This window comes from Panthera uncia, chromosome B1 (genome assembly GCF_023721935.1).
Source record: "Panthera uncia isolate 11264 chromosome B1, Puncia_PCG_1.0, whole genome shotgun sequence".
Lineage (NCBI taxonomy): Eukaryota > Metazoa > Chordata > Mammalia > Carnivora > Felidae > Panthera > Panthera uncia.
Genome location: NC_064811.1, coordinates 34493664 through 34516681, shown reverse-complemented (window position 1 = coordinate 34516681; position 23018 = coordinate 34493664). Strand labels below are relative to the sequence as shown.

General features: G+C 43.8%; 1 protein-coding gene across 3 annotated transcripts in view; it reads left to right on the top strand.

Moving 5' to 3' along the window:
* The first annotated feature begins 2054 nt into the window (after positions 1 to 2054).
* The window catches only part of BEND4 (BEN domain containing 4), a 33969-nt gene continuing 13005 nt past the window's right edge, over positions 2055 to 23018 (top strand). For 2 of the 3 annotated variants that reach the window (XM_049631954.1, XM_049631953.1), the window contains exons 1-3: positions 2055 to 2626; positions 8379 to 8516; positions 10006 to 10572. In XM_049631954.1, coding sequence (XP_049487911.1) covers positions 2140 to 2626; positions 8379 to 8516; positions 10006 to 10572 — 1192 coding nt within the window. In that variant the 5' untranslated portion in view covers positions 2055 to 2139. The remainder of the gene's footprint in view (positions 2627 to 8378; positions 8517 to 10005; positions 10573 to 23018) is intronic. The other variant, XM_049631955.1, reaches the window with a different exon arrangement.

The following is a 23018-nucleotide window of genomic DNA, read 5'->3' as shown; positions in this document are numbered from 1 at the left end:
AGTGGGAGGGAAACATTTCGATGCAAAATTCAGAACTGCTTTATAGAAAGAAAAGTGTGGGAAGGTTTGTTATCATTTATTTCCTCCAGTATATCATTCAATTTCAGCTGTCTCACGTCTCAGAAGCAGCTCCCCCATTTCTCACTTATGTGCCTAAGAGACATCTCTTTGGCATCTCATTCTCTCTCCCTGTCTTTTACCAGCATTTCATTATTTCTTAACTGTCCCTCTCATGCTTGTCTCCTTTTTTCCTAGTGATCCACGTGTCCTCATTTAGCAGTTTTCAGAAGCCAGGGAGAAACGTTGCAAATAATGTTAAATATGATTAATATCTTGAATTCCTTGAAATATGACATGCATGAGTTACAATGAAACCTCTTTTATTTCCCCATGAAATGCTTTTGCATAATGAGAAAGAAAATGTCCTCTATGCCCTAATCAGCCCTGACAGTTCCTGGACTCCCAAATACTTTTATTTATGGCAGTATTTATTTCATCTCTAATAAATGGAAGGGGGGGTACCCACAGCATGATCTGAGGAGGTTGCAGGAGAAAGGGAGACTATCCTAGGTGGAGGAACACAGAGGCTGAACCAACGGAGAGAAGGCTTCTAAGGGAAGGGAGATATGGGAAATAAGAGGAAAAGACCTGAACCCACAGAAGAAAATGGGTCACTTTCCCAAGATTAAAAGGAAAACTGAAAAGAAATGTTACCTTCAGAGTGGAGAGAGGGGAGTCATATATCAGAGAGGAGATGCACCCAGAATCCTAAACCTGGAAAATGAAGACTGACGGCTGGCAACCAATGTTCCTGGGAAGGAGTATGCTGGCATTGGAGCTGACCTAGTGGAAGGCTGATTTGCTCCAAGGAGCCTCTGGGAGAGGCCAGGACACTCCTCTAGATTTGAAGACATTGTTACTCCATGGGGATCCTCCTCCAGACCACAGAGGCTCTTCTCTCATTCAAATAATTACTGAAATTGTGTGTCTTCCAGAAACATTGGCCTGGTGGCCCCAGATGCAGTGGGCGATGCAGGAGGCAAGGTCTCACACCGCCTTGGTTCTACAAGCACATTTACGTATATATCAAATGACATTGTTGAAAGTATCTAATCACCATCCCAAAGGGAGGTATCTGGTCATATTTTTCCCTCAATTGCACAGACAGTCTACGTGCTATGAGGAGTGAGGATATGAATTCAAATGATCTGGATGCATCTCTGCACTCGACTACACACTCCCTGAGTGTCTGGCTTTGGGCAATTACCTCGCGAGCCTCGGTTTACTCATCTGCAGAATGGAGTAAATGATTCTGTTACACACTTTCGGGGCTCCTATGGGAAATTAATAAAATAACGTAAAAGTCCGACGCCCTGTGCGCCCTTGTGATATGCATGAGCTCAAAGACCATGTGGGCAGACCCCGAGAAGTGCAAACAACGCGCAGCGACCATGGATCAGGACCTTCAAGATGTTCTTTACAGAAGATTGGGGGAGCAATTCCCCGTGGGCAGAACAACTGGCTGTGGGGATACCTTCCCAAAGGACACACGCCCCGCCCCAACTACTACCAGCCCCTCTGTGCAACCCCGAGAGTTTGGGGTCACGTAGGGGGCGCCAGGGGCTCATTTCCGAAGGTTAACCCCGCCCGCAACGGCAGAAGCCTCAAGTCTGCACGTGGGGCTCCAAAGTCTCGCGCTGGCCGGAACCTCGCCCTGTTTACCCGCGCGCCCTCGGGATCCGGCTTTCCCCCTCCCTCCCCCCGTCGGAGGCGCACACCCGGCGCGCGGACCCCACGGGCGGCGGCGGCGGCGCCAAGCCCCGCCCCCGCCCCCATTATCATTAGCAGATATTACCCTAAACACTTGCTCTTTACCTCCTTTCTCCCTCCAGGCATTGGCGAGGCGGCCTGTCAATCAGCGCTCGGGCGGCAGCCCCCCGCGCGGGGGCTCAGCTATGCCAGCCTCAGCGACAGGCGGCAGTGGCGGCGGCGGCGGCGGCGGCGGCCCAGGCACAGGCACACACCCTCCCACACGCGCGTACTCGGGCAGAGCCGGCGGGCGGGAGGCGGAGGCACCCTCGGAGCCCGGCGCCCGGCGGGGAGGGGGCGTGCGACCGGGGACCGGCCCCGAGGCGCAGGATGGAGGAGGAGATGCAGCCGGCGGAGGAGGGGCCCAGCGTCCCCAAAATCTACAAGCAGCGCAGCCCCTACAGCGTCCTCAAGACGTTCCCCAGCAAGAGACCGGCGCTGGCCAAGCGCTACGACAGACCCACCCTGGTGGAGCTGCCGCACGTCCGGCCGCCGCCGCCGCCCCCGCCGCCTTTCGCGCCGCACGCCGCCGTCTCCATCAGCAGCAGCGAGCCGCCGCCGCCGCAGCAGTTCCAGGCGCAGAGCACCTACCCCGCCGGGCCCGGCCGGGCAGCCGCCGCCGCGTCGTCGTCGTCTCCATCGTGCACGCCCGCCGCGTCCCAGGGCCACCTGAGGACTCCGGCGCCGCCGCCGGCGTCCCCCGCCGCCTCATCATCCTCGTCCTTCGCCGCCGTCGTCAGGTATGGCCCGGGCCCGGCGGCCGCCGCGGGCAGCAGCAGCGCGGGCAGCGACGGCGCCAGCCTGGAGCTCAGCGCAGGTACCAACTCCTGGGCGCAACTTTCCTTCCCGCTCGGCCGCGGGGAGGGGTGGGGGCCCGGGAGCCAGAAGCTGGGCATGGCGGACACCTTTTCCGCGCGCCGGACTGGCGGGAGGGTCGTGAGGGGAGAGCGGAGAGGTGGAGAGGGGCGAGTGCAGTCCGGGCCGAGAGAGAGTCGGGCGTCCGAGCGCACCCCTGAGGCCTCCACGCGCGGGCAGCAACTTCTAGAGGATTCCCCGCCGCCGCCGCGTGCGGAGCTTCCGACGGCGCGCGCGCCTCCTAACAGGTGGCTCCGCGCTCGGTTGCGGCTTGGCGCCCAGGAAGCCGGGCTGTGGCGGTCGGCGGCAGGGGTCTTTCGGGCGGGGGTCAGAGAAGCAGGCTTGGCGCCGAGGCCGCGCGCCGGACACCCCAGGGTGACCGCCACGGCCGCTCCCGGAGAGGCTGGGGCTGCTCTGGCGGCGCTCGGGGACGCCTTCCCTTTATCCTCGGCTGTTTCACTTTTTCCTTCCACTTCTTCATTTACCTCTCTTTCTTCTCTTCTTGTTTTTCCTTCTCTCTCTCTTTCCTGGCCTTCTGATTATCTTTTTAACCACCTCTTTGGTGCACTATTACTCTGTCGCGGTCCACTCGGCTGGCTCTTGTGTTCTTTTTTTTTTTTTTTTTTTTTTTTTTTCCTGTGCGCTTGTGTTTCTCATGCGCGCGCTGTCTGCTCCCTCTGCCCCTCTTTCCCCACCCACCCCAGAGTCCCAAACCGTGTCAGACAGCGGGTTCCTCTGCACCAGCCACGCGGGTGGACCTGACGCTCGCCCCCTGTAGCGGACTTTAGGGAAGGAGACGTCCCGCCCCCCCCCCCCGCCCAGAAGATTCCCCCCCCCCCACCCCGGGCTCTCGGGGCCCGCCGCTCATACCCCTTCCCCACCAGGAGGGTGGGGGCTGCACCCCGGGATCGCGAGCCTCCCGAGCATCTGTCCTGCCCCTTGAAGAAATGCCTCTCCACCGGGAGGCTGCAGGAGGTCCCCTGGGAAAAGCCAGCTCTCCTGCGGGTTAAGCTACGGGAGGTGGGCTGGTAGAAAAGCCGTAGCCTGGGGGCCTGGCCCAAGGGCCCTCCGCGTTTATCTCGCTTATCAGAACTAAAAGTTCCTGCTCAGGCCTTTTTTGGTATTTTAGAACCCCCCAAATTCTGCATATCGGTGAGTCCAAGGCTTTTGTCCTAATGAAAATGTGAGCATTGTCTCTAAATGAGTTGTAGACGCCTATGCTAATGTTATGTTGTTTGTCAATATTTTGACACATGAGGGATTGGTTTTGAGAAAGAAAATCTGATTACGGGTAATAGTGAAGACTTCTGTTCTGTCACATGTCTCACTGATTTGGAGGTGTTTGTCGGCTTTGAGTGGGGTTCTTGTGTAGGTGTCTTATTGTTGGTGGGGTGGGTTTTTTATTTTCAGTTGCCCTTGACCCAATATTCTCTTGTGTTTTTATATTCATTGTTAGGCTACCCATCCACTTCCATTTTTCTCATTTTTCTTCTGTGTTCTCCCCTTCTTAGTAGTAGGTTTGTGTTCTTTCTCTCTGGGTTTGGAGTCTTATTTATACTACTTTTAGTTCATGCCCGTGTTTATTCCCTAGTTCTGCTTAATCTTTATCTTTTTTTATGTTCTTTCTCAGCAGTTTGGGTTCTTTTCCCATGTTCTGTATTTGTTTACTCCCTTGCATAACCTTAGTTCCACCATGTTTACTAGGGGAGGGGGGGAGGGTTCCCCTTTTTTATCTGCCTGTTCAGTCTTTAATCTCATCTTGCTTTCTCCTTTTAGTCTTTGCTGTCTTTCAATCTTTTATTTCCTTTTATACACTATAAATCTGCTCCCTCATTGCCATTTTTATCCATAGTTTTAACCTTGCTTTTTCCTGCTATTTTTCCTGCATTGTTTCTTTTTTCTGCACCAGCCACTTGCTGTCCTTTCCATGCTCCTTCCTACTCTGGCAGTGTCCTTGCTGTCTTTCATTCACAAGGAGTTTGTGGGTATTGTTTTCCTTTTTCACCTTGTTGTAAATGTACTCTTTCAGTGTTTCTTCTTAGCTAATTTTGTCTCCATCCCTAGGTGGAAATCACAACATCACTGAATCTAAAAGAGTGAAAAGGGGCTTTGTTTGATACCCCTGAAACTCCCTATATTTTTTATTACCTTTTATTCTTAAAGGCTGCTTGCTTGCTTTCATTCGTTCTTTCTTTCTTTCTTTCTTTGTTTCTTTCAGGTCATAAAGAGTAAGCTTGATAGCACCAAGGGCAGGATGCCATTTGCTTGTTGGAAAAATGGGAATTGGATAGTAGGTTTCTTCCATGCAATGAAGAAAATGGTCTGGCAGGAAAAAGAAAAAAAAAAGGCCATAGTACTAGACATCCTGAATTGTGGTCATAATATTAATCATTGATGGACAAACCCATCTCTTAACCCAGCACAGAGATGTGAGTGGCCATCAGAGGGACAGTCACCTTAAGAGCTGATTGGCTCTTTGAGGAACTAGTGGTTCCACTTTGAACCAATGAGCATGTGTGTACAGACAGACACCACTTAAGCATATTGAGGAGGGGGCTGGAGGAGGTGGTAAGTTGCTTGTTGCACCCTCACAGAAGTGTTACTGTAACCTCGAGGGCCACCTAATAGACTGAAAATAGTCAAAACATTGATGTGATGAAATGAGTCAAGGACAGAAGAGATAAAACTGAGTGTCCAGCATAAAGGCAGTGAAAAGATGAAAAGGTTGAAGTGAATCTTATTTCCCATTAAAAGCCATAAACCATTGAGAGGAGAAATGTGATTAAAAATAGATTTTTCAGCATTCTTATAAAATCTCATGAAGAGTATAATTTTCCTTAAAAGGGGTAATATACCATGGTTTTAAAAGCGTATTTTTCCTCTGTGGGAGGCTTAGAGTTAAAACCCACGTAGATCTTGATATGCAGCCTAAATTTGGCATCAGGAAATGGGAAATTGCATCTTTAAGCAGAGTACAATCAAAAATGAATTACAATAAATCCTATATAATTGCATAGGTCATTCTCTTTAATGAGATTTTATTAACCTGACTGTCAAGCTTTTGAGTCAGGCAGATATTTTATCTTCTTCAACTGATAAAAGTGTCAGCTATAAACCACCATATAAATATTCATAAATCTACACATCTGTGGCAGCCTATCAGCATCATTCTTTTGGACATTAAAAGCATTCTAATTACTTTCTGTCTAGCAGAGCTGAAATGCTGCCTGTTATAGTATGTGCTTGGCAGGCATGATTGCTTTTGTTTGCCATCACAAATAGCAGCATCCTATTTTATATACCGATGGTCCAGAAAATATTCAGGGATTGACTGAGCAGGATGAATATTAGGAAGCACCATCTGGTTTTGATAGCACCAAGTATATTAACTCATCTGTTAATTTTTGACACATCATTGATTTATTTATTTAGAAAAATTGCATCCTGTTTTGCTGTTTTGATGTTTGCCATTATGAAAAAAAATTGGATGGCATTTTTTTTAAGACATAGTTCATTGATTTAAGACAAGGGTGATGCTTCCAAAGATGCTTTCATTTTCTAACTTCTATTTTCTATGCCTTGAAGTCTTCTCTTAAGAAGTTATGTTAATGTTTTAAGGAAATCATCTATTTTGAACTAGCTGGAAATCCTTTTGGTAGATATAATGTATGGATACATGATAATAGGTCACAAAAAATTTTTTCTGCTTCTGCATTTTTAATATTAATATATTTCACCCTCCGCTGGGTTAAAATCAAAAGGTTACCACTAATCTCGATGGCTGTGATCTCCTTCATAGTAACAGAATACTCTTGGGTATGTGCTGTGATGGGCAAATTCCATTCAAGGCTTTACTTACAAAGAAGGACATTAAAGTAAGGCGCCTGTGTTTGATTGCCGAGTTCCCATCCCTCTTCTTATTCACTTATCAGATGTAGGATGGCTTAAACCACTTACATTCAGAAGAATTTCTAGAAATGAATTTTTTAATTAAAAAAGTAATCACGGGTTCAGATTTTGGAATCAGACTAGGCAAAATTTCCAACATGATACTATCCCAACAGATTGTGCAATAGAGCAAAATAAATTACAAGTGGTCACTTTATAGTGCTTCGTGGTTGTGCTGTATGAATATTTTGTGGTGTTTAATTTTAGAGAAGTTAAGAATGAAGTCGGTAGTTTTAAAGCCCCTTTGTAAACTGTTGGTGTTCTTCCCTGCCATCTCTTGAGTGGAGCATTCTGTAACTAGGAAAAAAAAAAACAGTTAAAAAATTTCAAAATACATGTTCATACTTTGCTCAATTAAGAATCATGGGTCAGTGACCATTCAATTGTGTTCATATGAAAACAGAACTTTTCTCCATTTCTTAGCGATAATGAGCATTGCACAGTCCTTGCATTTCTAATTATATTCTGTCTGGAAAGCTAAAGTATTGCTGGCTGCAATATGTAGTAGGTAGAAAGATTTGCTGTTTTCTGCCGAGTGTAATAGTAATATTGTTCATCATATCTTTCCGTGTATTGACGTTAAAACAGTATTTAAATATTTTAAGATACCAAAAAGGAGAAATTCAACTTTTTATGGTCGTTATTTTTGCATCTATCAATTCTGAGAACAAATCCAGAAAGAAGCATTTGTAAAAACTGAAGGCAAGAAGTGTTTTATGGTTGTAGCTATTCTCTGATACTCTGGGTGCACTTTAATACATTATCTTCATAATGTAGTGTATTACATAATGATTTTTTCTCAGCATATTACAAGCTTATCCTTCAATTAAGAAAACAAATCATGCTTGTCCCTAAGTCAGATTTTTTCCCTTAAAATCTATACTCTAATGTGATGTATCAATATGATTAAAGCTACTGAGTGTGCTTTAGGACATTGAACAAATATATTTGAGCAATTCTTTATAGCCACTTCTCTTTTAGCCTTTCTTTGCATATTTTGTTCCTTTCATCAAGGTTACGTTAAAGGTGTATAGGCTGTAAATCAGTTAGGGCCATGCTGATTAAAATGCAAACAGTAAATACAACTTCAGGTCTAGAATGGGATTATAGGATTAAAATGAATGAAAACTGCCAGTGTGCTAGAATTGAAAATTCGTGATCAATAACATTCTTTGATTTTACTAATAAAAGAACAAAAACCCGGAAATGAAGACCACTGTGCAACATCTTAAGGCTTCCCACTTTTATGGTTCAGCTGTTTACTTTGTTTATTTGGTTTTGGTCAGTGTAAAGAATTAATACCCAAATATTTAAAGTCTTTCCCCATTACCTTTTGGTTTAAATCAGGGGCTCAGTCCTTCCCTTCCATCTGGCAGGGGGCAGAGGCATCAATTCCACTGTTTGGTGTGTAAAAGATACTTCTTATATCCATCTCCCTTTTCTCTAGTATAGCAAGTGAACTTTGTCCTGGCTGCTGCTTCAGTGAAGTTCCCAGCCCATCAATCAATTCTAGCCTGAAACTATGCCTGACATCTGGTTTTCTTCTTCAGCACTCAAAATCACTGTGTAAAAAACAGGCCTGTGCCTAATATTTGTGGGATTTAGGACAAGAGTACAGATGCAGGCCTACATACCATATATCTAAATAATTAACAAACTATTAAATAAAATATGTTCCATCCACCTCCCCTGACAAATATACCTTAATGACCAGATCTGACTTTGGAGTTTTCAGCCAGCCCATGGCCTTCTCTCCCCACCCCCAGCTTCATCTTCTAATAGGAGGAGCCTCACATACACACGAATGGATGCCCCCGTCCAAACTTCCAGGCTCTGGCACCATGGTCTGTCCTTGGGAGAATGGCTCAGGGAAGAGTCCAGCACAGGCCCTCGAAGCAGTTTAAGTAAGGAATTCCTGGATCTTGGGTACCTTACCATGGGGAGGGGAAGGGATGGAGGAGGATGATTAGGGCAGGGCCCCCCTCCCTATGTCTAAGGGTGGTACTGCTCCTAAGCATGAGAAAACACCATGGCAAGAGCAAAGTAGTCCCGTGGACTCTCAGCCTACCCAGAATGCAGCCAAAGCAATGTCCAGTGTTACAAATGAAGATCTATATATTTATGAGAGGACCCACATGCATTCAGTAAATATTTTGTTGTTCCCATAGAAGCCCTCAAACATTTCACCATTTTTCATTTTTAAAGTTTTTTCCCCTGAGAAAAAGATAGAGCCAACATTTTCAGAGACAGTAGGTAGCTAGTTAAATTTCTATCATAAATACTTACTGGCATCTAAAATCTACAGTATTTTGTTTGCTGCCATTATTCTGGATAGGGAAGAGATGAAATGAGAGGCATCCTATAGCTGTATACAAGCCCTATAAAGTATCTCTGTACATTTATAAATAGCCCATTCTGGATGGTAGTCCAGAAAGAAGAGGCTGCACCTCGTGATATTTGCATTTAGGGTGAATTTTCAAGACCCAAGACTGACAGAATTAAATCACATTTGCACAGTTTTTGAGGTGTTTTTGGTTGTTGAACTGATTGTTTTCCATTTGCTTTTTATTTTTCACTGATTGACAATTAGTATGCTTTAGAATACATTTATGTCAACTAACCAGCAGTCTGGACACATGCCATTTAAAAGATTTGGCAATCTAATGGAAGAGGCTCATGGAAGAAGCACTACTGCTTTTTACATGATACTTGTATGGACTGGCCTAAATATTGGCCTTGACAAGAAATCCAAGTTCACAGATAAATGAAGAGAAAGAATAGTGAACACAGATGTTGGATAACACAGTTTTGCTTTTGGGCTCATCATCTTTTGCCTTATAGGCCATCCTTTGTTTTACTTTAGATGTCTAGTGAGCTCTTCAAAAAGACTTATCTTTCTTCTCCAGTTTGCATCTGGAAGCAACGTACTCTCGTCAGGGATTGTATCAGCTGATTAATAGCAAGGGCATGAGGGCACTCCAGAAATAGAAGTAATGATTGCTGTAAGCCCTCCTATCAAGGAGGAATTGAGTCTGCGGTAGCTGGCTCGATTCGTTAGAGTAAGGATCTTAATGAAGCCAAAGGTGTGAGTTCAGACTTGTACAGGCCAGTTAATGCCACAGAGAGGGAAATCTCTCTGTGGTGCCCAAAGTCACAGTGCAGCCGTTTCCCAGAATGAGGGACTGGGAATGACTCTTCAGACACCCCTCTGGTTGCAGAATGACAGGAAGCTATGCATCCTACTAAAAGTACATTCACTGTGTTACCTTGGTTTGGGATGGAGAGTAGAAATACGTAATTTTAACATTTTTGAATGTTAACCTCAAAATTGAGGACCTTACTTACCCTTGTCTTTGGCTGTCCGTCTCTGATGTGTTTTTTCATGTGTTTCAGAGAGTCGTATGATCTTGGATGCCTTTGCCCAGCAGTGCAGTCGAGTTCTTAGTCTCTTAAATTGTGGAGGAAAACTACTGGACTCCAACCATTCTCAATCCATGATTTCTTGTGTCAAGCAGGAAGGCTCGAGTTATACTGAGAGACAGGAACAGTGTCACGTCGGGAAAGGGGTCCACAGTCAGACGTCAGATAATGTAGACATAGACATGCAATATATGCAAAGGAAACAACAAACTTCTGCCTTTTTGAGGGTTTTCACTGACTCCCTACAAAATTACCTGCTCTCGGGGAGCTTTCCAACTCCAAACACCTCATCAGTCAGTGAGTATGGCCACCTGGCCGACGTGGATCCTCTGTCAACCTCCCCCGTGCATACACTAGGTGGCTGGACCTCCCCAGCGACATCCGAATCCCATGGTCACCCGTCCTCTTCTACACTGCCCGAGGAGGAAGAGGAGGAGGAAGAGGAAGGCTACTGTCCTAGATGCCAAGAGCTGGAGCAGGAGGTTATTTCACTGCAACAAGAAAATGAAGAGCTCAGACGGAAATTAGAGAGCATCCCAGGTACTGTGCCATATTCCTTGCAAGCTAACTGCAGATCATTCCTTCCTGGTGTCTCTGTGTGCATGCGTGCATACACGCATGTATATGTATGGTTTTGGCCAGTGAGGTAAAAAAGTTGAAAAACAGGCATGCACAGGGTGTCCTTACCCTTCCAGTACCACACAGAAGTTTCAGGATAAACTACTAGCCTTGTTCTATGTTTAAGTCCAATCTTAAGAGATATAGGCCTGAAGACCACCGCCCTATTCAAAGATGTCTCTGTCCATATAAAAAAGATTCCAGACGTGGTGCAGTAAGATTGAAATAGGCCAAGTACCGTGAGCCTGAGTTTTCTTCAAAATGTAGCCCTCTTTTTTTAAAAGCAGCTTTTGTATTTTTAAAGATTTTGTTGTATGTATTTTATTAGTAATAAAGATGAAAGTGAACTGATACCTTCGGTGGTTGGACTTGAGTAGTACTGAACAAGTGGTCTCTTCTGTTCCATTAATTTCTTGCCATTCTTGTTAAGTTTCAACAGGTATCTTCTCTTTTTAGCATGCAAGCTCCCTGTTAAATGAGCAACTGTAAACTGAAAGGAAAAGATCAAAGACAGACCAGTAATTAAGCAGATCTCAAACTATTTGTGCCCCTGGCAAAGCAGGCATTTCCTGCCTCTTAGAGACATTAGATTTGCTGCATAGTAAAGTCATCTTTATGGCAAGATCTTCTCTGGGTTGCAAAGCCATTTTTTTTTTTTACTATTTGAAAAGGTACCAATTTTGCTTATACCTTTGAATTCATTCCTGCACGTCTGTGGCTTACAAAAGATAGTGAGATCGTTAGCTAGAGCAATATCTTCAAATCCTTTTAATCGTGCAGCCCACTGATAAAAAATTTTGAGAACATATCCACCAATGTACACGCTTCTTGGTTAACTACATACATGTCCTAGTGTACTAGTAAAGTATATTTCAAAATAAAGCATATATAGCATGTTAAAAATTTTAAAGGCCGATACATAAATATAAGTAGAAAGTATGTTCGTTTCCTAACTCAGTGTCTTTGAACCGCCCAGTTTGGCAACTGACTTAAAAATAAGGAAATATTGAAGTACATTACCCACTTGTTTATTAGTTTCCTTAGGAAGCAAAAAACAAGTGTTAAGAATTGCCAGATCAGAAATCTATTTTCTTTCTGTCTTTTCATTTAAAAGCATTACTCAAATAGACCTGAGGTTTGGTTCAGAATATTTTGGAATTAGGTTTAATGCAATCATGTTGTGGGGGAGTCGTGTGTGCAGGAGGTGAAGTAAATTCATTCTCTCTCTGGGGCGCCTGGGTGGCTCACTCGGTTAAGCATCTGACTTTGGCTCAGGTCATGATCTCCTGTCTCATGGACTCAAGCCCCGCATTGGGCTCTGTGCTGACATCTCAGAGCCTGGAATCTGCTTTGTATTCTGTGTCTCCCTCTCTCTCTGCCCTCCCCCACTTGCACTGTGTGTGTCTCTCTCTCACTCTCTCTCAAAAATAAATACTAAAAAAATGTAAGAAAACATTCTCTCTCTTTGCAGTTGAGCATTGGGGTTAGATAAAAGGGCCGTGGTGTCTTCCCAAGTTAGGAAGGCAGGGACCACAGGAGCCACTGGGTAGAGCTCAAAGAATACAGTGGAACCATTGTTCCACTGGGTTCTCCATGGCAGAGAAAGAGAGGGATGTAGCTAACATGCTGGGATTTTACAGCTTTCACAATTCCATAAATGATGGTCAGTTAATTATGGGTTTGATCTGACCCAAAGGGGTGTTTTCCATCTTACTCCCCACCCTCCTCTCTGCCTTTCTGGGGGAGAAAATACTATCCTGGAGATCAGCCAATTTTAGATACTTACATCAGCCATTCAGAACTGTGGGTAAGAGTTTCAGAGCACAGGGACAGGTGACACAGAAGTCCAGAGTGGTATTGTCTAATTCCCAGTCCTAAATATTTGACCTTGATAAATATCAAGCAAATTTGGGGTTTAGTCCTCCCATTTCCCAAACTGTGCCAGGTGGAAGGGCTGTGTCGTGGATATAACTAACTCACTGCTGACCTGCCACTAATCACCGTCTTTTTCCATTTCCAGAAAGATGAAAATGCTGAAATTTCTTGAGCCTTCTTGATGGTCCAGTATTGAAGGACACTTGTTGAAATTAGGGTGTGGTCACCACTGTTAGTGCAAACATTCCAGCTCTGTTGACAGTCCCCTCCATAAACTTGAATCAATAGCCATTTCATATGGAGAACCATGATTGCTATAATTCATACCAAAACTCAACTATGTAAATAAAAATCAGTTGGTCAGTTATGAACAGATAAAACTTAGTGTAAAATTGAAGAAAGATTAGCTTATTTAACACATGTACTCATTACCTAGGGACACCTTAGTATTGGGTGTCCAGTTGAACGTGTCACTTGCAAACCAGATAGTGATCACCTAAGAATCCACCTTTCACTCCATTAGCTACTAATTTTGTGGGGGAAATCTGTAATTTTTAGACAGTCGTTTGAAGAAAAGTGCAGCAAGTAGTACACTCTGGTTTTGCATCTAACAAGAGTATTTTGCAAGCAGTAACTCTCCTGTGGAATTTGGGATGGATTTTCCTTAAGTATCATCACTGTTTCCCGATGGCTTCAAAAGACCTCTGTTGTTCCAGAGGGCAGTGCATTTCCATGGAAGCACCTGCAACCTTCCTGTAGTGGAAATTACCCTTATGTTGTGATATAACTGTATTTACAGCCAAGCAGGATGGATGAGTACAAAGGAGAAAGCATTCAGGGCGCCTGGGTGGTTTAGTCGATTAAATGTCTGACTCTCGATTTCAGCTTAGGTCATGATCTCATGGTTTGTAGGTTCGTGCCCTGAGTTGGGCTCTGTGCTGACAATGTGGAGCCTCGTTGGGATTCTGTCTCTCCCTCTCTGTCTGTGCCCCTCTCCCGGGCATGCATGCACGCTCGCTCTCTCTCAAAATAAAATAAACTTCAAAAAGACACAAAGCATTCAGAGGAAATAAAGTTAACAAGAAGATAGGGACACCTGCCCCAGGTCAGAGCTGAGACCCTGGTTTTAGTTCCTTCTCTGCCACTCCAGAGTTGTGCTATTGAGTAATTTTGAGATTCCTTTTTCTTTATTTTCCTGAAATAAAGCATTCATATCTAGGAAGGGCAACTATAAAAGAGGATGGGAAAGTGCAGACCTTTCTAAAGAAGGAAGAGTTTGGGGAAGGTGCACCTCCAGCACCACCTGGGAGGGCTGGGTAACTGTTTTATTTGTGAAACACTCCACAAAGTCCTGTTGATTAATATCAGCCACATGCAAGCAATGGGCTTCTGGAGAATAATACTCTGACTTCCTGTCCACAGTTACTTGCAGATGTAGGCGATTAAATATTTTATCCCAAGGAAAGAGCATTAGCACTTACTCTTTGGTGTTAGATGATCACACTAGAAATTAAGAAAGTCAGTTGAAAAGTTTAATTTTTTAAAGGCAAGAAAGCAAAGATAGGTTAAAAGTAAAAAGCCACAGAAGAATTGATATTTAGATCAGGAATACAAAAAGTTGAGACGTTATTAAAAGAAGGAAAATGTTGGGAAAACTTCTCACTGGAGAGGGTGTCAGTTTAGAGCTGGCATGTTTGTTGGGAGAGCGCGAGCAGGGGAGGGGCAGAGAGAGTGGGGGACAGAGGATCTGAAATGGGCTCTATGCTGACAGGCTGACGGCAGTGAGCCCAATGTGGGACTCAAACTCACAAACTGCAAGGTCATGACCTGAGCCGAAATCAGATGCTTAACCAACTGAGCCACCCAGGTGCCCCCTGCATGCTTGTTTAGAAACCATACAGTCAACACAAGATGAGAGAACTCCTAAGGGAGGATAGATACAAAATACTGTATGTCATCTAATTTAAGACCCATTGAATGCAAGATGTGCCAATATTCTATGTTCCACTAAGAAAGAAGGAAAAAACACTGTGAATCATAATTGCATCTTTGAACAAGCTCAGAGATTTAAAAATTTTTTTTTTTTCAACATTTTTTTATTTATTTTTGGGACAGAGAGAGACAGAGCATGAATGGGGGAGGGGCAGAGAGAGAGGGAGACACAGAATCGGAAACAGGCTCCAGGCTCCGAGCCATCAGCCCAGAGCCTGACGTGGGGCTCGAACTCACGGACCGCGAGATCGTGACCTGGCTGAAGTCGGACGCTTAACCGACTGCGCCACCCAGGCGCCCCAGAGATTTTAAAATATGAAAAAAATGTGGGTCTTAGGATCATAAAATATGGTAATTAAAAAAAATAACTTCCAAAGTAAAATAATTGTGACATATTAAAAACACCTTGAGATTGGGGGTGCCTGGATGGCTCAGCTGGTTAGACGGCCAACTCTTGATTTTGGCTAAGATGATCTCAACAGTTTGTTGGATCAAGCCCCACATTGGGCTCTACCCTGACAGCAAGGAGCCTGATTGGGATTCTTTCTGTTCCTCCCCCACCTGTGCTATCTCTTTTCGTCTCTCAAAATAAAATAAGTAAACATTTTTTAAAAATACCTTGGGATGTTCTAAGTGCCAGATACAAGTACACTATTAATGTTATCAAAGAATTTTCTACTTTTTTATTTGAATGTTTATTTATTTTTGAAAGAGATAAAGCATGCGTGCACAAGCAGGGGAGGGGCAGAGAGAGAGGGGGACAGAATCTGAAGCAGGCTCCAGGCTCTGAACTGTCAGCACAGAGCCCAACACAAGCTCAAACCCATGAACTGTGAGATCATGACGTGATCCTAAGTCAGATGTTCAACCGACTGAGCCACCCAGGCACCCCAAGGACTTTCTACTTTTTTAAAAACTACATTTATAATTATCAATTTATCTTCATAACTCCAAACAAATATTAATATTCCTATTTTATAGGCAAAGAGGTTGAAACCTGGATAGGTGAAGTCTGTGGCAGAGCTAGGATTATTATTTTTTTTAAGTTTATTTATTTGACTTTGAGAGAGAGAGGGAGCATGAGCAGGGGAGGGACAGAGAGGGAGTGAGACAGGGAATCCCATGCAGCTCCACACTGTCAGCACAGAGCCCAGTGCAGGTCTCAAACTCACGAACCTGGAGATCATGACCTGAGCCGAAATCAAGAGTTGGACACTTAACTGACGAAGCCACCCAGGCGCCCCCGTGGCAGAGCTAGGATTATAATCAAAGTCTCTTGATTCTAGATCTAGTGTATTACCCTCTTCCACCCTAAAAATACAGTCGATTCTTACTATTCATTGTAGTTATGTTCTATAAAGTCACCGTCAAGACTGAATTAGCGAATACCGAAGCGTTACCCCTAGGAAAAGTACAGAGCTATGTTCCTGAGAACCTTTAGTCACATTTTTACCAACTGATCAATGCATAACCTTATTTTATGTATGTTTTTGTCTAAAGAGACTTTATTTAATATATAGCGTTGTCAGATTAACATTGAACTCACAGCCAACAGCCCTATAACTCATGCGTGAATGAAGCTTATCTACTACATATTTTCTCCCTAAGGCTGATCATAGCCTTCCTGAACTTAGGAACTCTAGACCGCACTTCAGCTCTGTGTTTGGGGTACCTTTTAAACAGCAGAATCACCAAGAAAAAGCACAAAATATGAAAAACATGGCACGTGAAGAGAAGAACACTTGTTACCCTGTGAGCTGAAACAAACAGCCAAAGTGTTAAACCTTGTTCAGCCTTAGCTGGGAATGTGTGCATTGTGCAACCCAGGTTTTCAGTGAACTGCAAAAGTCCGCAGATGACTGCTAGAGCACCAGGAAACATGGATTTGACAGTTACAGATACATTTTAGCAAGTTGGCAAATTTGAAAACATGTGCTCTGCAAATAATGAGGGTCGATTGTACTTACTCAAAAGAGTACAAACCAGAAAACTCACCTTGAATTATGCACCACTGATCCTATTAGTCCACAGTTGTCATTTTCTAAGAATATTTTAGAAAGATAAATCTGTAATGTCCGTTTTTTGGATAATTTTACAACAGTAAAAAGCCCCTGGAGTGAGTGCGTTGTGGATGTCCTGGGGCCCTCTCGGCAGCCTCCCACTTACACATGCCCAGAAGTGCCTGTGCAGGAATGTTCAGGGCAGCTTCTAGTCCTCAGAAGCCTATTGTCCACATTTAGTGTGGGGGGTTCTAAGGAGGATGAAGACCCGTGAATATATCCTGAGTAAAAACTTAGAGCAAATGATAGGAACAGAGAGGTATAAAGGATTTAGTTCTTTTACTTAGAAATCGGTAAAAGTCCTCATAACTCTTGCTGTGGCCATGAGATTGAGACAGAATATGATAAAAGACAATGGGTTTGGAGTCAAACCTGGGTTTGGATTTCTGCTTCTGCTATTTGTTAGCTGTGATTTTTGGCAAATCACTTAACCATTCTGAACCTCAGTTTCTTTCTGTACCATGAAATTAATAATACTATTAGGGGGCTCAATAATACACCTGGGTGGCTCAGTCGGTTGAGCGTCCGACTTTGGCTCGGGTCATGATCTCGCGGATTGTGAGGTCGAGCCCTGCGTCGGTCTCTGTGCTGACAGCTGGGAGTCTGGAACCTGCTTCAGATTCTGTGTCTCCCCTCTCTCTACCCCTCCCCTGCTCACGCTCTGTGTCTCCCTCTCAAAAATAAATAAACATTCAAAAATTTAAAAAAAAAATACTATTAGAATGTTGGAAGTATTCATTAAGTAGCAGTTGGATGTCTATTAGTTCTTCCAGTAAGTGCTCAATAAATAGCAACTTTAAAAACAGAGAGAGGAGGGGAGCCTGGGTGGCACAGTTGCTTAGGCGGCAGAGACTTGGTTTCGGCTCAGGTTGTGATCTCACAGTTCATGAGATCGAGCCCTGCATCAGGCTCTGCGCTGACAGCTGAAGCCTGCTTGGGATTCTGTCTCCCTTTTTCTCTGCCCCTCCCCTGCTCGCTCACACTCTCTATCTCTCTCTCTCAAAATAAGTAAACATTTTTTAAAAAAGAAAGAAACAGAGGGAAAGTGTTCTGTGCCTAGTAATACAGAAATTTTAAGTGTTTTTCTTAGATTGTAAGTGGTATTTTTTTAAATTTTTTTTAAATGTTTATTTATTTTTGAGACAGTGTGTGAGTGGGGAAAGGGCAGAGAGAGGGAGACAGAATCTGAAGCAGGCTTCAAGCTCTGAGCTGACAGCACAGTGCCCAACACAGGGATCAGACTCACAAACCATGAGATCATGACCTGAGCTGAAATCAGACGCTTAACCAACTGAGCCACCCAGGGCGCCCCCAGTTGTAAGTGGTATCCTTAAAAAGAGGTCAGTATGCAGTTACCCAGGTTAGAAACCTCCAATCCATCCATTACGCATGTCTCTCCCCTGTGTCCTATCAGTTTCCTCTTTGGATTCCGCCTTTTGGATACACATCAGTATGGGTTCCTCCTCTCCCCACTGTTTTCATCCGGGCCTATCTCAACATGGACTACTGCAGTAGCCACTCACCTACTCCCAGACTCCAGCCTCTCCCTGCTGAAAAGCCTCTAAAGGCTTCACCTGGTCTGTAGAGTAAATTCCAGCACTCAGTATGACACATGGGGTCTCTTTCTACCTGAATCTTTTCCTGTCCATTTTTAGAGACTAGACTCTCAGCTCCCACCATACACCAAGTATTCCAACCCCATTGGACAGTTGTGATTCCTGTGCAACCTTATACTTGCTTCTGGTTTTCCCTTACTCCTGCTGTTCCTTCCATTTCAAGAACATATTCTTCTTTTCCCCACTTGAGAAACTCCAACTCATCCTTCAGCTCCCAGTTCAGGTGACACTCACCTCTGTAACAAATTCTACCCCTCCCTGTTCCCAGGCAGAATTAACCACTTGCCATAATATATCGTGTATATGTCTGTGAAAGTCAGTATCGGGAAGTTTTTACTGTGTGTTTTTGTTTTTTCTCTTTCTATCTCTCCCTGGTGTCCCAATATGAAGAGAGGCTGGCCATCTGAGCTCCTTGAAGGCAGAGATGAAGTCAACATTATCTGTGTATCCTAAATCCTAGCCCAGTGTCAGGCATGTTGTGGCATCTACCCTCATCAGTTAAATTAGACAGAGATGGGGGGGCACCTGGGTGGCTCAACCAGTTGGGCATCTGACTTTGGCTCAGGTCATGATCTCATGGTTTGAGGGTTCAAGACCTGCGTCGGACTCTGTGCTGACAGCTCAGAGCCTGGAGCCTGTTTTCAATTCTGTGTCTCCCTCTCCACCCTTTCCCCACTCACGCTCTGTGCCTCTCTCTCAAAAATAAATAAACATTAAAGAAATTTAAACAATAAATAAATAAATTAGACAGAAATGGGACATTGTCATAATCAAAAGCATAACCATGCATCTGTAAGGCTGAGTATTTTCTAAAGCTCATCGTTTATTTCTTCATATTTACAATTCAGGTGCTTCTACCTTACAGACACAATGTGAATAGGACACTTAAAGATGATATAATCGCACAGATGGCATGGTCATCAGAGGACTAAATAATTTCAATCTCCCTATAAAATCACAGGTGTTGTATTTTGTAAGTCTTTAAAAACAATTATACAGCAAAGTAGATTAAATGCTTGAGAAACAAGAAGAGAAACTCTACTCTGATCAAGATTTTAACGTAATGGTCTGCAATGAAAATTGGGTACTCAAGCCCAAGCACCCTTAATATGGGGGGAAAAAAACAGAATTGGAACAGTTTTCCTTGGAAGAGCCTTAAAACAAAGTCAGCAGTCAGTGAAGTAACCTTTAAGGAACTCACCAGGCTCCTACTCGTAAAATAATAATAGCTTACATTAGGCAGTATCTACTGGGTGCTTTCTGCTTTACATGTATTATTTTAAACTTTACAGTAACTTATACAGTAGGCAATTGTCCAGGTTTCACAGATGAGATAACAGAGCCTAAGAGAGGTTGAGTAACTTGCCCAGAATCACACAGTTCCTAGTGCCAGAGGCAGTACGTTAAGGGGGAAAAAAGTACCCATGGATTACTTTGGGACCAATTCTTCTCACGCCTTCTTATCAGCTATTATATACTAGTACTGAGAATGTGTTGAAGACCCTGTCTGTGTGGATTTAACTAACTTAACACCGGCCATGACAAAATCAAGCCATCCAAGCTAGAGGGTGTGTTTGTTTTTGAGAGTAGCACATTCATCTGGATGTCTTAGATACCCAACAGAGTATTTGTAACCTGTTTCCCTCAGTCTTTATCTGTTGACATGAAAGATGTTCCTAATTTGCTTTTTTCCTCTCAGGTTTTTTGCTCTTTCTAGGATTCTCTGGTATGCATTTTAAAATGCTGTTACGTGGTGGTGAGCACCTGGGTGGTTCAGTTGGTTAAGCATCAAGCTTCAGCTCAGGTGTGATCTCACTGTGTGTGGGTTCGAGCCCTGCATCAGGTTCTGTGCTGACAGCTCAGAGTCTGGAGCCTGCTTCAGAATCTGTGTCTCCCTCTCTCTCTGCTCCTCCCTCACGTGCACATGCTCTCGCTCTCTCTCTCTCTCAAAAATAAACATTAAAAAAAATTAAAATGCTATTACATGGCTGAGGGTGGAAATTCTCAGTATCAGGATACAACTAGGGACATTTGGGGTACCTTTATATTCTCCCTTCCCTTTAATAGAAGCTTTTACAGTTTTTGGTTCCTCATTTATTGTCTCATTAAACCTGCTAGGTGCGTGTGCCTTTCTTTTGCAGAACGTATAAGTAAATACATGAAACCTGCCCAGTGGGTCCGAGGTGGTAGCTTCTCCATCGACGGGAATGACTCGCTTAATTCAGAGCGTGCGTGAGGAGGCAGTTGGATGTGAGGTGTCTGGGGCATAATCAGCTTCTTGAGGATCCTCCTGCTCTTTTCTTGGTGGAAGCCCTGACCCCATCTCTCATCTCTTGGAGGCCAGAGGAGCAGTGTCTGGCCAGGACTGCAGGAATCTCAAAGGAAGCAAAGGCCTCTTATTCCCCATCTCTGAGGGCCCCATGTGCTCACTGGGAAATTCCACAGCGTGTCCACAAAACTGTAGATTGACACAACAGCAGGGCAGGAGGACAGGGGGTTTTCCACAATTGCCTTCTCAGTGCCCGGTGCTTCTCTGGGAAGGCAGCATGGTGTAGCTGTGGGTCAGGATAATGTTTCCTTCCGCTTTCATCCCTCTTGAATAGACACAACTATCTCTGTTTTCCAGACTTTCTTTTTTTTTTTTTTTTCCACCAAAAATATTTCATTTGATTCTACAGCTTCCCTATTATAAATCTAGGCAACCCTCCAAAAAGCCCTAGCAGAGAGTGATGTTTCAAATCTGTAACAGCAGGGACATGCCCTGTGCTGGATAGGGGCCTGGAGGCCTCTGCCTTGTGAGGGTCAAGGCCAGGAGCACAGTAGGGAGGGGCTGGAGGAGGGTGTACTCAGGGCCCAGCATCATGCCTGGTGGCTATTTCTTTCTTTTTTTTTTTTTTTTTTTACGTTTATTTATTTTGAGAGAGACAGCAGGAGGGGGGGAGGGGCAGAGAGAGGGAGAGAGAGAGAATCCCAAGCAGCCTCCATGCTGTCAGCATGGACCCTGACATGGGGTTCAAACCCACAAAATTGCAAGATCATGACCTGAGCTGACACCAAGAATCAGACACTTAACAACTGAGTTCTCTTTCATAACTGGCTAAATAGCTTTGTCTTGTCTTCTTGGCCTTCAGTCTTGTGCCCAGATATCAACCTACAGGACCCACTTGCCCCCTACAGCCAATAGCATGAAATTCTGTTATCTTCCAACATTTGACTCATCTGGCCTTGCTCATAGCTTAGCACTGCTAGGAGATGGGAGAGTCGGCCTCCAAGCCTTTCCAGGGCTGTGTACCAACACTGCAGATAATATATAGCAAAGGAAGGGGTGGGGGGGGATAATAATTATGTAGACATTCTTCAAACCACTTTTAAATTATGATACATGCCCACTGTAGAAATGTTTTTAAACTGGTTTTTACAAGGATGATAGTGTTAACTACCCTAATCTTGGTACTAAAATATAATCGTTTTTAATTATTATTAACACTTTGGTTTATTTCTTTTCAATCTCTTTATGTACATAATTATTCATAACATGGTTGAGGTCATGCTGAATATTCAGTTTTGTAAGCATTTTAGTGTTTCATTTAAACATTTTTTCTTAGACATCCTAATGACTAAAAAATATGGGTAAAGGATCAAAAGAAGTCTCATTCAAATCCTAATCAGTCCATGAGTATTTGCAAATTTTACTAAGACTTCCCAAATAGGGGCACCTGGGTGGCTCAGTTGGTTAGGTAACAGACTTTGGCTCAGGTCATGATTTTGCAGTTCGTGAGTTCGAGCCTCGCGTTGGACTCTGTGCTGACAGCTCAGAGCTTGGAGCCTGCTTGGGATTCTGTGTCTCCCCTCCCCCCCACCCCTCCCCTGCTCACACTCTGTGTCTCTCTGCCTCTCAATAATAAATAAACATTAAAAAAAAATTATTAAAAAAAAAAAAGACTTCCCAAATAAATCCAGAGTAACACCTTGCATGCGTCACTTGACAAAGCAGTGACGTGTACAGCGGTGTTTGCTTCTGAGCACAAACCGGGAAGGACACAGTGCTGCCATTGGGAGCCTCCCACTCCACGCTGGTTGCAGGAGACTTCGACACAAGTTCAGTGGGGCCACACAGATAGTGGAAACCCGGAACTCAGCATTAGCTTCTCAGGTCCCCTGCATTTCCCCCCACAGTCAATGCCATTAACAAAAGAGTCATTCTTAACTTGCTGTGGCGTCAGTAAAGTGGGTTAGGCTTTTAACAGGCCAGTGAATTAGAGGTACTTGACAGGTTTTATTAAACTTTGGTTTAATAAAAGGCCTATTTCAAACTGATGCACGTATGCCTTCTTTTTGTTGAGTTTGTGGTTATTCGGCAAATGCTTCTCCAATTTGAAGACCATAGTCGAAGGACTGCTTAGGCATGGCCTGTGACAGGTCTATAATACACAGGTCCATAAGGATGGTTATTTAAGAATATATGGTACTTTTTTTTGGCAAGATTCTTAAACTACTTCTACTTCCTATCATTCAGATTCTTCAAAAGGATGTTGATGTAGTTTTTTGATTTGTTATATTACACCGTGATGTCACCTAAAAAACCCAAAGCTATTAGCTGTGTAGATAAAGATGATAACTTATGTTTGCGATCTTTTAAAAAAAAAAAAAAGGTAAGAAAAACCAAGAAGCAGTGTTGATACTTTAAACTGGGGATTTCGGTTAAATATTTATTATTTTCTTTACTGTGACAAAAAAAAAAAAGCTAAAGAAAACACACATCTGAGACAGATAGTGGCAATAATTCCTATAAACTGGGTTATTAACTAAGCTACCAAGACCTTTA